We start from the raw sequence: 12,460 nt of genomic DNA on the forward strand, positions 1-12,460 counted from the left end.
ACTTAAAGACTTCAGTAAGGAGAAACTTTCTGCTTCCTGAGGCATCCCATCTCACTTTCAGACAGCTCTAATTGTTAGCAAGTTATACCTTACCTTAAGGTGAATTCACCTGAATCGAACTCACTCCCTTTCCTCCTAGTTGTGGCTTCTGGGGCCAAGCTGAATGAGACTTATCTGTGTTCCAAGTGTCGGCTCTCCCAATAGACCAGTGACACTTCCATCACTAAGCTAAGCATTCCTAGCTTCATTTGATTTTTGCGTTGCATGATTTCCAATCCTCCCCTGGTTATTATTGTTTTAAGCATGTTCCAATTTCTCAGTGCACTTCTCAGAACATGGTTACCTGACCCAAACAGAAGACTCCAGTTGTGAGCTGACCACAGCAGAGTGCTGTGGGCCTATTAACAGGATGCTGTGTGGTACAATGGAAAGAGCACAAGCTTTGGAGTCAAAAGACTTGGGTTCAAATCCTGCCTCTGGTACTTATTTCAATATAATTGAATTTCAATATTTCAGTTGATATTTTTATGCAAATAAAAGTACTATTATGAGGAGAGGTTTCTAGGTTTTGCCAAACTGCCAAAAGTGTTCTTGACCCCAAAAAATAGCTAAGAACCTCTGTCTGGACGAGATGGACTCTGAGGTCCCTTCCAGCTCTAGAACTATGAGTCTATGATTCTATGGCATGAGTTCAAATCCCCTCTCTGATACTTACCACCCTTGTGTCCTTGGGTGACATAGTAGATAGAGTGCTGGACCTGTAGTAAGGAAGACCAAGTTCAAATCATCTGTCTGCCTAAGTTTCCTTATAAAATGAGATATTTTAAATGTATTATATAAACACTAGTTATTGTTATTAATAATAATGATTATTTATTACTCAGCTGTTCTAGGTATTCAGTTCTTCATACATAAGATGAGAGGTTGGATGGACTAGATCTTTTCTTAGGTCCCTTCCAGCTCTGATCCTAGGATCCTACAAACTGCTTTCATTCTGGGCATTCTCTCAACATAGCCTAAGGCTGAACTTTTTTTTTTTTTGGGTTGCTGAATCACCCTGTTGACTCATGTTAATCTTGAAATCCGATTGTGTAATTTTCCTCTTTTTAAAACAGGTTAATTTTACAACTTCTGTGACATATTAGTCATATGTAAGGAATTCTTCAGATTGTAAGGAGTTTAAATTGATACTAGAGAAGGAGGAGCAAGGGTCATTTCCTGCAGAGGGAGTCTAGGCAAGAACAATTGTAGAAGCATGACCATTGGTTGAATAAGGAAAAAAAAATAAGTGGAATTTGCAGTGAGGTGAAAAAAAAATAGTTTGGGTTTTCCTCCCAGTCGTTGTGCTAACAAATTCATAAAGACTTCAGTTCAATTCGCATCATGGGAGAAAGCAAAAGATAGTGTAACAAGCACAGTAATATGAGAATAAAATACAAAAAGTTCAGCAAATTATTACCTACAGTTTGAGGCAATATCTTCAGTGTATTCTTGAACGAACGGCTTGAACATTTGCCTGCCTAAAACCTATGAAATATGTAAATGCAGAAAGACAGGATAATGAAATATGTAAATTAAGTGGCATAATTTTCCCCAGTATATAACTACAGTACCTAAAACACCAAAAGGAATTAAGATTATTTTTTTCAAACAGGGAAAAAGGAAGGGTGGAGAGCATCCTTTCATTTCTAGTGTGAAAATATGGAGAATAAGAGATAAAACTTTTAAGCCTGCCAGTCTTTCAGCTAACTAAATTGGCCTGAATGAGTTTTTTAAACCTAAATATGGCACAATTATTTGTCACATAGAGGTAATTTCTTTTTTTTTTTCAAACCTAAAATGGATTGCGAATTCAACCTGTGAGAGATGATCTCTCCAAAGTGAAGCCTCTGCAGGGGATCAATAGTTCTTGTTAACATTTCTTGATGGTTGCTTTCAAAACCCTCCCCCGCTCATTCCCTGGTTTTGAGCGCATAACAGAAAGAATAAGCCCTGCCCCCAACCTGAACTGCTTGCCTTTAGCTTCCCACCTTCTCTTGTCTCTGGGATAAGGAGGAAGAGGGTTAAGGAGGGAAAATTACAATAAATTTCAGTTTCCTAGGAATTACTTAACTCATGGGAATTCGGCCCTAAACCCCCTCCTGGTCACCACCCCACTGCTATATCAGCATTAGGTTTACTAAATAAGGACATGTATGTTTGGATTGGCTATACCCTGTTTCCTTATTCTTTGTCTTTGAATTTTCAAGCCTAGAAAGTAAGCCGGCCTCCCAGCTAATGGGATAGGAAGATTCTTCTTTTGTGCCTAGACTGTGAGCTCAGAAGCCCAGCCAATGGGAAGAAGAGCCAGTGGGGGTGGGGGGATTGCGATTAGGATCTATATAATCTGCTGAGCTGAACACACTTCTCTCTTCAGTCTGCACCACCTTTTGGGTGCTCTGAGGGAGCCCTTTCTCGAGAAAGCCAATGAACGAACTATTCTTTTTGCTAATATCTCTTGAGTCTCCGATTTATTGGTAAGGGTCTTCATACCCCACATAAACCTAAACTAAGAATCAGAGAAATTTATAGCTGGAAGAATCCTTAGAGATGATTTACTTCAATTTCATTGTTTTGTTTAAAAAGGTTTGAGAGACATAGTTTCTAGGTAGTTCAATTATTTTATCAATAAGGCCAGTAGGTTATTAATAAAAGGATGGTCATTTGGCCTTCTCTCTTAGACCAAAGACAATCATGGTGGCAGACTCACAAATTTATATGCCCTTCAAAAAGTGCCCTTCAGTGAAAGGCTGAGGGTGACATCAGTCACTCTTACCCTAGGATTACGAATTATCTCTATACTCAGACCACTCCCAGCCTTGGGCTATCTAGACAAAAGGATCTGTCCCCTTACAAGCTAGAGCAGTACCCAATGGGCTTCCCCACCTTAGATTAATTGGCTTGTAAAGTTGGGTGGGGTCTGACCAAGGAGAGTGAATTCAATTTCATTATCAATAATGTCCTTCAAGACACTGAACTTTTAGGACTTTGGAAGAAGGGAAGAGCTCTAAATCTCCCCAAGATATTGGTTATTAATAATAATTTCTCCCATCATTGTAAAGATGGAGAAACTTGTCCATGTTCACCAGTTAGTGACCAAGCCATGACTAGAACCCAAGACACCTGATTACTAACCTAGCACTTTCTGTCCTACTATACCACAATGCCCCCTTTATAGCACTGAATATATTTCTCTAGGCTTGAAAGGAAGGAATAAGATGAGTGGGTAGAAGATTCAGAAAATTTGTTTGTATTTGGTGTAATGGGAAAATGTTTGAAGAGCGGGAGGTATTAAGTAAATTCTATGCCAATACATTCTTCTTTGTGTTATTGAGGCTCTTATATGAAATTGCATGAAGGAAGTGCGAGGAAAGACAGTTGTTGAAATGTTCTGCAAACTGGCTGGCAGAGTATCCAGAAAGCTAAACTTTCAAAATAAAGACGACACAGACAGAGAGACAGAGATAGGCACAGAAAGAGAGACAGAAACAGAGACACAGATGAGACACAGGGACCCAGAGAACAGAGAGACAGAAGGACAGAAGAGAGAGATTGATTTAATGGAAACTGCTCGTCACATGGCCCATAGGGGAAAGTCTTAGCTCAAAAACTAACCCAGCACCAGTTGATACTTTTTAAACATGTGGACTTTGGGGAGAAATTTCTATGTACGCACATATATCTACAAAAAATCACTTCTATATAATAAAAATATTCCTTAAAAAGAATCCAAAACCTAATTATTCCTGAAAAGAGAAGAAAAAAGAAGCCACACCTATGGCTTCTACTCTAGTCAGATCACATTTTTGAAGGTTTAGTTTCCTTCCTATATACCTTTTTATGGAGACCCAGGCCTGCTCATCTCTGTGTTCATGAGAGTTACGTGCAGTCTCTCATAACTTCTACTCTCAAAGCTCTGCCAGATCCAAGGGAAAAATTAGTCTTGAACCAATAACCTCCTCTGTTGGAGACCACTTGTCCTGAATATAATCAAGTGAGGGAAGGGGGAGATTATTTTGTAATAATAACCCCCCTCCCCAGCCAAATATACCTTCAAGAGAGCTAGAGGGCAAATTGGTATTAGTTGTTAGCCAGATGTCTAATTTCCTGAAAATTAGAGCTATTAAGAAGTAGATTTCAGATGGGAGAAGAGATGGGAAATTCCTCATCAGCATTTCAAGGACAGGCTGGGTCACAGTTTGTCCAGGATTTCAAAGAGGGCATTCCTACATGAGTATGGGTTAGACTAAACAACTTCTGAGGTCCCTCCAGATTTAAAGTTTCTATGATTCTTTGTGAAAGTACCCTGAAAACTGTAATGTTGGTTGCTGGTAAATATATTACTATTACTATCTTTGAAGAGCAAATGGGCCTTGTGATTCAGATAAAAACAGAAACATTTTATGGATGCTTTCAAGCCCTTATTTGAGAGATATCAAAGCATGTTGATTGATTTTCTTTTACCAGTACTGTTCTTTTATAATCCTCTTAACAGTAGTCTCCAAAATGGGCTCTATGGCATAATACCAAGAAGGCATCAATGGATAGGAGAGTAACCAATCAAAGGGTGAGAAGATGGCTAACATTTCCCTCCCCACAGAAACATAGGTTTGTATCCAATACAACAAATGCGCCTCCACTTCTCCCACACTAAGGGCCCCTCCACTGGCCTTCCGTTGCTATGCTGGTTCTTAGACTCTCTAAACTGGGAAAGATAGAACCTACAATTGTCCAGGGCCCCTCTCTTCCCCCTAGCATCCTCACTCCCTTTCCCTAATCACCACAGTGGGCTCTCCATTCAATGAGACCCTCTCCTTCCCCCAACACACCCACATTTCATTTTTCAGCAGGAAATTTTGTAGCAGAAGGTAAACAGGCATAGATGGGCTGTGATTACATTACTTTCCCCTCAACACGACCCCTCTCTCTTTTGAATTTCTACATTTCCAAGAAGAGTACCACTAAGTTCTCAGCCTTATCTTTATCCTTGACTCCTCATTCAATGGAAGCTACACTCTTCAAATTTATCAATTATCTCTTACTTGCCAAATCTGATTTGGTTTTTTTTCCCCTCAGTCTTCAGCCTTATTGACCTTTCTGCAGTATCTGACCCTATTGACTACCATAGGCACAGCAGTAAATGTATATAGTTTACAAATAAATACGTACATGTTCGGATGGGTGTCAAAGAAAATTTATTGGCAGGATAGTAAAATCAAAAGAAGTTTGAGAACCACTGCTCTCAAGGGGTTATCACAACATCATACCTGATAGAGTCTTCAACTGTAGGGAAAGAATAACAGAGCTAGTTGTTTTGTTTTGCTTAAGCAAAGGTTTTCTTTTCCAACTCCTCTTATCAGAGTTAATTGTCATAAAGTTTTGAATCAACCAAAAGAATTCCCTGCATTTGGTTAGGGCCTGCCATTTCCATTTATAAAAATAGTGCAGTAATATCTGTCCCCTATTTCTCCCTTTTTGGGTATGTGAGCTTTTGCACTAAATTCAGTTAAGAAAGTGTGGGTTATAAAGTAATATAGCTTTAAAATAAAATGTACTAGAACTTACATCTTCAAATAAATCTGTCCATTCAAAGTAATCACCTTAGGAGGTTATGTGCTTACACCATTTGATTGCTCAAAACAATTTTGGGATCTGAGTGATCAGTGAAGAATAGACCACAAAATGAGTTTACAATCCAAGAATGCTAGTCTCATTACTTTATGGTCACACAAATCTCTTTTAAAAAAAATTAAAATTATACTACCCAGTTAGGTAACCCATGTTATTAACCAGACTTGTCTCTGTTGGTTGAAGTGATACGTTCAAGTATCTTAAGACGCTTGTCATATGACATCTAAAGTAATTTCTTCTTTAGTCTAAACAGGCCCATTTCCTGCAACTTGTCATTATGCAGTATGCTGAGTTTCCAAGGATGAGCCCCTATCTAGTTGCTCTTCTCTGGATACACTCCCAGTGGTCAATGTTGCTTTTAAAACGTAGCAATCAGAATTAGACCACATAGTCCATATATGGTCTGAAAAGAATTTAGGTTAGAATCTAGATTATTACAATTACTATCTTGAAATTCATGCCATCTTGTTATATCACCTTACTCAAGAGCCTCGTCTCTCTGTCATATATCAATTTCCAGGATGTTCTGTAGTATTCTCCCTTGATAACTTTTGCACTTGATTTGCAGTATTCTTCTCCACCCTAATCCTAGCCATCATCTTTGGGGACTTTAGCACTCATGTTGATTGTCACCTCTACAAGCCTGGCCTCTCAGTTCATCACCCTCCTCAATTACCATGACTTTCACCTCCATCCTACATTAGCTACTCACAGGAGTGGTCATTACCCCCAGCCCAAACTTCCTAACTCCAAGATCTTGTCTTGGGAAATTCCCCTTCCCTGATACAGACCCTTAGCCTTCTACCTAGTCTCTGCTTCTAGTCTCCAATCCTGTTCTTCCCTTACGTTTTGTCCTCTGGTTCCTCAGTTCCCTCCCTGTTCACCCAGTTCATCAGCCCTGTCCTGGCTTAAGAAGATAGATACAAAATCATTTTGGAAAAAAAAAACCATAACGTCATACAAATGAAATATATTGCTGTTGCTTTTGTGACTATTGTCACTATTACTGTTGCTGCTACCATTCTTCACAATGGGAAGTGGAAGAGGCTACAGCCTAAAACCACCAATGAACTCAGAAGAACAGGAATAAAAGCTGTCATCAGGGAATCTTATGTTAGAAAGAAAAGATGGGCTCGTCAAGTGGTGAGAGCAAGAGTTGATACATAGATAGCCAAAGTGCTTCCTTGGTTTTCTTGCAAAGTGGTGAGAAATCAAGGAAGTCCTTCAGCATGCTAAGTGGCTCCCCTATGTTAAGCTTTTGGAAAGACATGAGCGTTGCACTGAATGGGTAGGCATGCATTGGAGGGCATGCCCCAGATGATGAGCTCCAAGGTCCATCTGAGTACTGAATAAGGGTAGTGATTATAAGACCAATCCAGGGAATGAGCAGGAAGTTGAGACACTAGGCCTTCCACATCTATGAGTACCTGCTCTTGATGCCCTCCTGGCACAAGAAAGAAATTCATTTCATTCTGTGGGACAAAAGTGGCTGGGAGCTCATTGTATGGGAGATCAATGGATCAAAGAATTTTTTACTTGAATAGAGTAGAATTGGACAAGATATGACCTCTAAGGTTGCTTCTGGGTAGAACATTCTATTATTATGATATTTTCTGAAAAGAGGAGAAATCCTATAGAGACCCTGATGGGGCTAGCAAAAGTCCCTTCCTGCTCTCAAATTCTGTGAAAGGTGATTTTACTAGCAAGATCATTCTAACAGAATTGGAATTGTGTCTAGACTTTCTGATCTGGCATAGAGAGCACTGCTGCCCTCTTGTGCTGTTATATTATAATCAAACAAGAAACTTCAGCACTTGCAGATTCAGCTTTAATCATCAGAGTTCCCTAGAAATCATTTGAAATCACATTTGGTTGGTTATCCAATATCTAAGGTGAGGGATACAAAGAAACCTAAGACACGGTCTTTGATCTCCAGGGCCTTCAGAAATATTCAACTCTGCATTCATGAATGATATATCATTGCATGGACAAAGGAATATCTTCTGTTTTAAAACACTGAAAATTTGCTTATGCAACAGATTGATATATATGTCATAGTTACTGAAAAATAAATTTCCAACACAGAAACACTCCAAGAGTGAGCAGAATTTTATTCTCTCAAATCAGTGTCTGATCAGTTTTGCATCATAAGCAGCGTTATATTTACATTCTAAGAGAATGTTGTTCCTGCAAAGCTTCAGCATAGGTGGGACACTTGAGACCTGTGATCCCAACAGGTGGAGTGTCACAGCACAATGGTAAGACCCTTGGCCTGGAGCCAGGTAGCCCAAGTTTGATTTCTACTTCTGCCATTGACTCACTGTGACATCAGGTAAAAATGGTCTTCTTGTTCGACCATTTGTAAAATGGAAATAATAATGTTTGTTATGTAAGTTTTCAGGAAAGTTCTCTGTAAACCTTAAATTGCTATGTCAATATGAGTTATATCATTATTGTCTTTAATATTTTTAAATTCTATCTATTCATAATATGAATTTGAGACTCGAAAGGGAACTTTAGAATCATCTAGTTTAGCCCCTCAGCTTTATGGATAAGGAAATTACGTTTTATAGAGGTAAAATAACAGGGTCACAAAGGTAGTGAGTGGCAGGGCCACATCTCCTAATGTCAGCTCCAGAGTTTACCTTTTACACTGAACTACTCTGCCCATTTTACAGACAAGACAATTGAGACAGAGAGAAGTAACTGGTCCAATGTCACACAGTGATTTGAAAAGCCATAATTTGAACATAGAAGACAGTCCAATAGTATAAATGAGTTAACTATCTTTTGGAGAGAGAATTCATAATTCCAGAATAAGTAAATTAAGTAAAACAACATTTAAATTCAAGGGTAAGAAATCTGCTTTCTTCCAATAAACAGGAATAAAATACTGGCAGGTGAAGATTATTGTACATGGAATAGCCAGTGTCAGTAAATTGAGGAGTACATGGTGTAGACTAAGATGAAGAAAACTGGAAAGTTAGAAGAGGGCTAGATTATGAAGGGCTTTGAGTGCCAAATACAGCATTTTGTATTTGATCCCGGGGACAATAGGAAGGCAGTAGAGTTTTATTAAGGGGGGGGTGGAGAGGAAGGAAGGAGGGGGATAAGGTGAGGAGGGGAGAGTGACATTTTAGTACAGTATGAAGTTGCAGATGTATGTCCATGTAACTGACTTTGTAACATGATAGCAATATGGCCTTGGTTGGCAAATCACTTGACCTCTCTGACCTTTAATTTCCTCTTCTTTAAAAATGGAGATAATAATACTAAGCTACCTATCTCACATGGTTCCTCATGGAGTATCCAAGGAGATGTGTGTAAAGTACTTTGTAACTTTCAAGTAGTATTAAATGTTAGGTAGTTGTTTAAGTATATGATCTATTTGTTAAAAGGAACACTTGCAAAGAGAAGCTGGCTATGAAAAGGAAAGTCAGATTAGGTCTGCAAAAATATGGTTTGTTTGGGGTTTTTGGTGGTGGTGGTGATGGTGGTGGTGGTGGTCCCCCCCGCCCCCGCCTTGTGTCAATTTGGGCCTTGCAACAGTCATATATTATAACATATCTATATGCGAGAGACTGCATGGAGTGGGTTAGGCAGCACTGAAGAATTATACTATTGGACTGTCATCTAGGTTCAAATTATGGCTTTGCAAATCACTGTGCGACTTTGGACAAATGACTTCTTCTGTTTGCTCCTATTTCCTTACCAGCAAAATGAGGGGTCTGGAATAGATGAGCTTTGAGATTTCTTCTAATTTTAACTTTGTTTGACTTAATATTAATCACTAGAACAAGAAGCTATTTAAGGAGAAAGTCAGGTCCCCTTCTGGTATCTCCTTAGGGCTTCTACTAAGGAATAGGGACTGGCGCTGTGATTTCATTAGCAGAGAGAACTCTGGAATGAGGAAATTCCTCCTAGCTCAAAAGTTCTGTGATTCTGATTATCTAAGAGCAGCTCCAATCTCACTTCATATCAAGCTGACTCCTGGTATCCCCCTGCACTCCCAAAGTGCATTTTGTCTTTACCATTCACTGACATAACATGGCTTGTATTGCTGTTGATTTTCTCATATTCATGTTTTATTTTGCCAACCCAGGTATAAGCCACTGGAGGACAGGTAGTATGATTTACATACCTTTGTATCTCCAGAGACTGAGTATCTACACATTGTGATTACAGTAGCTTCCCTTTACATAATGCTTTAAGATTTGGAAAATTATTTTACAGACATGACCTAATTTGATCCTCACAGTGGGCTATGGAGTAGGTACTTCAGGCATTAGTACTTTTATTTTGTAGGTGAGGAAATTAATGCTCAGGACAGCTAAATGATTTGCCCAATGCCAAGCAATTTGTAAGTGTTAGAGGTGAAATTTGAAAACAGATGTCTACTGACTCCAAGTTCACACTCTAATAGGTATCCAGTAATTGCTTAGTTGGTCAATCAGCTTTTATTAAGGACCTACCTTGTGCCAGGCACAGTACTGAGGATACAAAAAAAAAGGTAAAAGATACCCTGTGCTCTCCAGGCAAGAGAGACATACAGTCTAACACAGCAGGGGGAGGGAGGGAATGTGAAGAGATACCACGTAAACAACCGTTTGCAAACCGGATAACTTGGAAATACTCTCAGAAGAAAGGCACTAAGATTAGGAAAGTCTGGGCAAGGCTTTTTATAGATGATAGGGCTTTAGCTGAGACTTAAAGGAAGCCAGAGTAGTAGGGGGTGGAAATGAGGAGAGAAAGAATTCCAGGCAAAGGGGGCAATGAGTGAAAACACTCAGAGCTGGGTGAAGAAATGTTCTATGTGAAGAACAAGGAAGTCATTCACTAGATCACAAAGCATGTGAGGAGAGTAAGTGGGACAAGCCTGGAAAGGTAGGAGGGGACTAGGTTATGAAGTGCTTTGAAAGCCAAACAGAGAATTTTACATTGTATCCTAGAAGTAATAGGGAGCCAGGAGAGTTTATTGAACAGGGGTGTGACAAGGTCAGAGCTGCATTTTAGGAAGATCATTGTGACAGCTGGGTGGAGGATGGATTGGAGTGGAGGGAGAGACCTGAGATGGTAGACCAACCATCAGGCTATTACAATAGTCCAGGCATGAAGCAATAAGGGTGATAAGTGGTGGCAGGAACAGAGGAGGGAAGGATGAATATAAGAGAAATGAAAATGAGGTAAAAGGGGAGAACAACGTGGTGGCAAAAACAAAGGCAGTAGAATCTAATAGTAAAATAATAAGATAAAGAGACAGAGAGCACCAAGAAAGTTAATCCAAATAGGAATCTTATTGCAGTCATTTCTACAGCATTTTATCAGTGATAAAAAAAAAAGCCAATATAAGGTTAGCTGAGAGGTTTTCTTGTGAGTATAATAGTGTTAGAGGCCTATGAAGTTATGCAGAAGAAATTTTCTATTCACATATGAATATTTCTATGAAGCTCCATTTAGCCTGTCAGATTGCTCTTATAATGATAATGACTCACATTTATATAATGCTTTATGTATGGTCATCAAAGTACTTTACTGTCAAGAGCCCTATGAAGTAAAAAATGTGCTCATTATTATCCCCATTTTACAGAGGAACAAATTAAGACTTAGAGAGTTTAATTAGTAGTAGTGGTAATAGTAATAATAATAACTGACATTTGTGTCATGGTTTAAAGTTCACAAAACACTTTGCATACATTATTTCATTTGCTTTTACAACTCTACAGGTAGGTACTACAGGAGTATTATCCTCATTTTACAGATGAGGGAACTAAGGCTCAAAAATATTAGATGACTTGACCAGATTAGAAAACTGAGGGTCAGAGAGATTAATGACTTGACCGTGGTCACAAAGTTAAGTGTCAGAGGCCACACTTGAACCTAGATCTTATGACTCAAAGCCCAGCATTCTTTTCCTGACACTACAATATTTCTCCCTTAATATGTTTCTCTAACCACAACACATCTAATATATTCTTCTAAGCACTGCAAGTAAATGTCTTCATTTAAGCTGTTGCTGTGACTGTCTTTGTTGTTCTTGTTATTATGGTGCCTTTCCTCTAAAGGGGGACTCTCATTGTGGCTTGGAAGTAATCTTGAATTTTTGAAAACTATGAGAGTAGGGAAACAAGTCCTAGAAGGTCTTGCCAAGCCAAAATGACTTCATGTATAGGTCAGAGGACTAAGGAATTGTCTGTTGTCCAAGGAACACTCTATCCAAGCATGGATTGGCCCTTAACTAGAAGTTTGGCCACCAAGTGCTGATTTGTTATTGTTGTTTTACAGATGAGGAAACTGAGAGGCAAATAGGGTTAAGTGACTTGCCTAGAGTTACATAGCTACTAAATGTATGAGGCAAGATTTGAACTTAGGAAGACGAGTCTTTTTGACTTCAGGCCTGGCACTCTATCCACTGAACCACCTAAATACCTTACTGAAGATTTGAAAACAGTATATTAGTATTCCATCGCCATCATATACCATAACTTGTTCAGCCATTCCCCAATTGATGAACGTCCCCTCAATTTCCAACTTTTTACCACCACACAAAAGAGCTGCTATAAATATTTTGGTACAGGTAGCTGGTACAGTGGATAGAGAGCCAGGCCCAGAGTCAGAAGACTCATCTTCCTGAGTTCAAATCTGGCCTCAGACATTTACTAGCTAGATGACCGTGGCCAAGTCACTTAACCCTATTTGCCTCAGTTCCTCATCTGTAAAATGAGTTGGAGAAGGAAATGTTAAAACACTCTAGTATCTCTGCCAAGAAATTCCCAAATAGAGTCACAAGGAG

At 39.1% G+C, this 12,460-nt stretch overlaps 2 protein-coding genes across 13 annotated transcripts in view; one reads left to right on the forward strand and one right to left on the reverse strand.

Annotated features, from left to right (window-relative positions):
• The window catches only part of KCNIP4 (potassium voltage-gated channel interacting protein 4), a 502,065-nt gene that overhangs the window by 454,851 nt on the left and 34,754 nt on the right, over positions 1–12,460 (forward strand). The gene's annotated exons all lie outside the window — the stretch shown is intronic.
• PACRGL (parkin coregulated like) overlaps positions 1–12,460 on the reverse strand; it is a 178,702-nt gene that overhangs the window by 100,611 nt on the left and 65,631 nt on the right. For 8 of the 10 annotated variants that reach the window (XM_078148729.1, XM_078148728.1, XM_078148722.1 and 5 more), the window contains 2 exons: positions 1,460–1,527; positions 716–758 (listed from right to left, as the gene is read on the reverse strand). The exons of the other annotated variants lie outside the window; for them this stretch is intronic. In XM_078148729.1, coding sequence (XP_078004855.1) covers positions 716–758; positions 1,460–1,527 — 111 coding nt within the window. The remainder of the gene's footprint in view (positions 1–715; positions 759–1,459; positions 1,528–12,460) is intronic. 10 annotated transcript variants of the gene reach the window in all.

This window comes from Phascolarctos cinereus, unplaced genomic scaffold, assembly GCF_003287225.1.
Source record: "Phascolarctos cinereus isolate Bilbo 61053 unplaced genomic scaffold, phaCin_HiC Scaffold_9;HRSCAF=440, whole genome shotgun sequence".
Lineage (NCBI taxonomy): Eukaryota > Metazoa > Chordata > Mammalia > Diprotodontia > Phascolarctidae > Phascolarctos > Phascolarctos cinereus.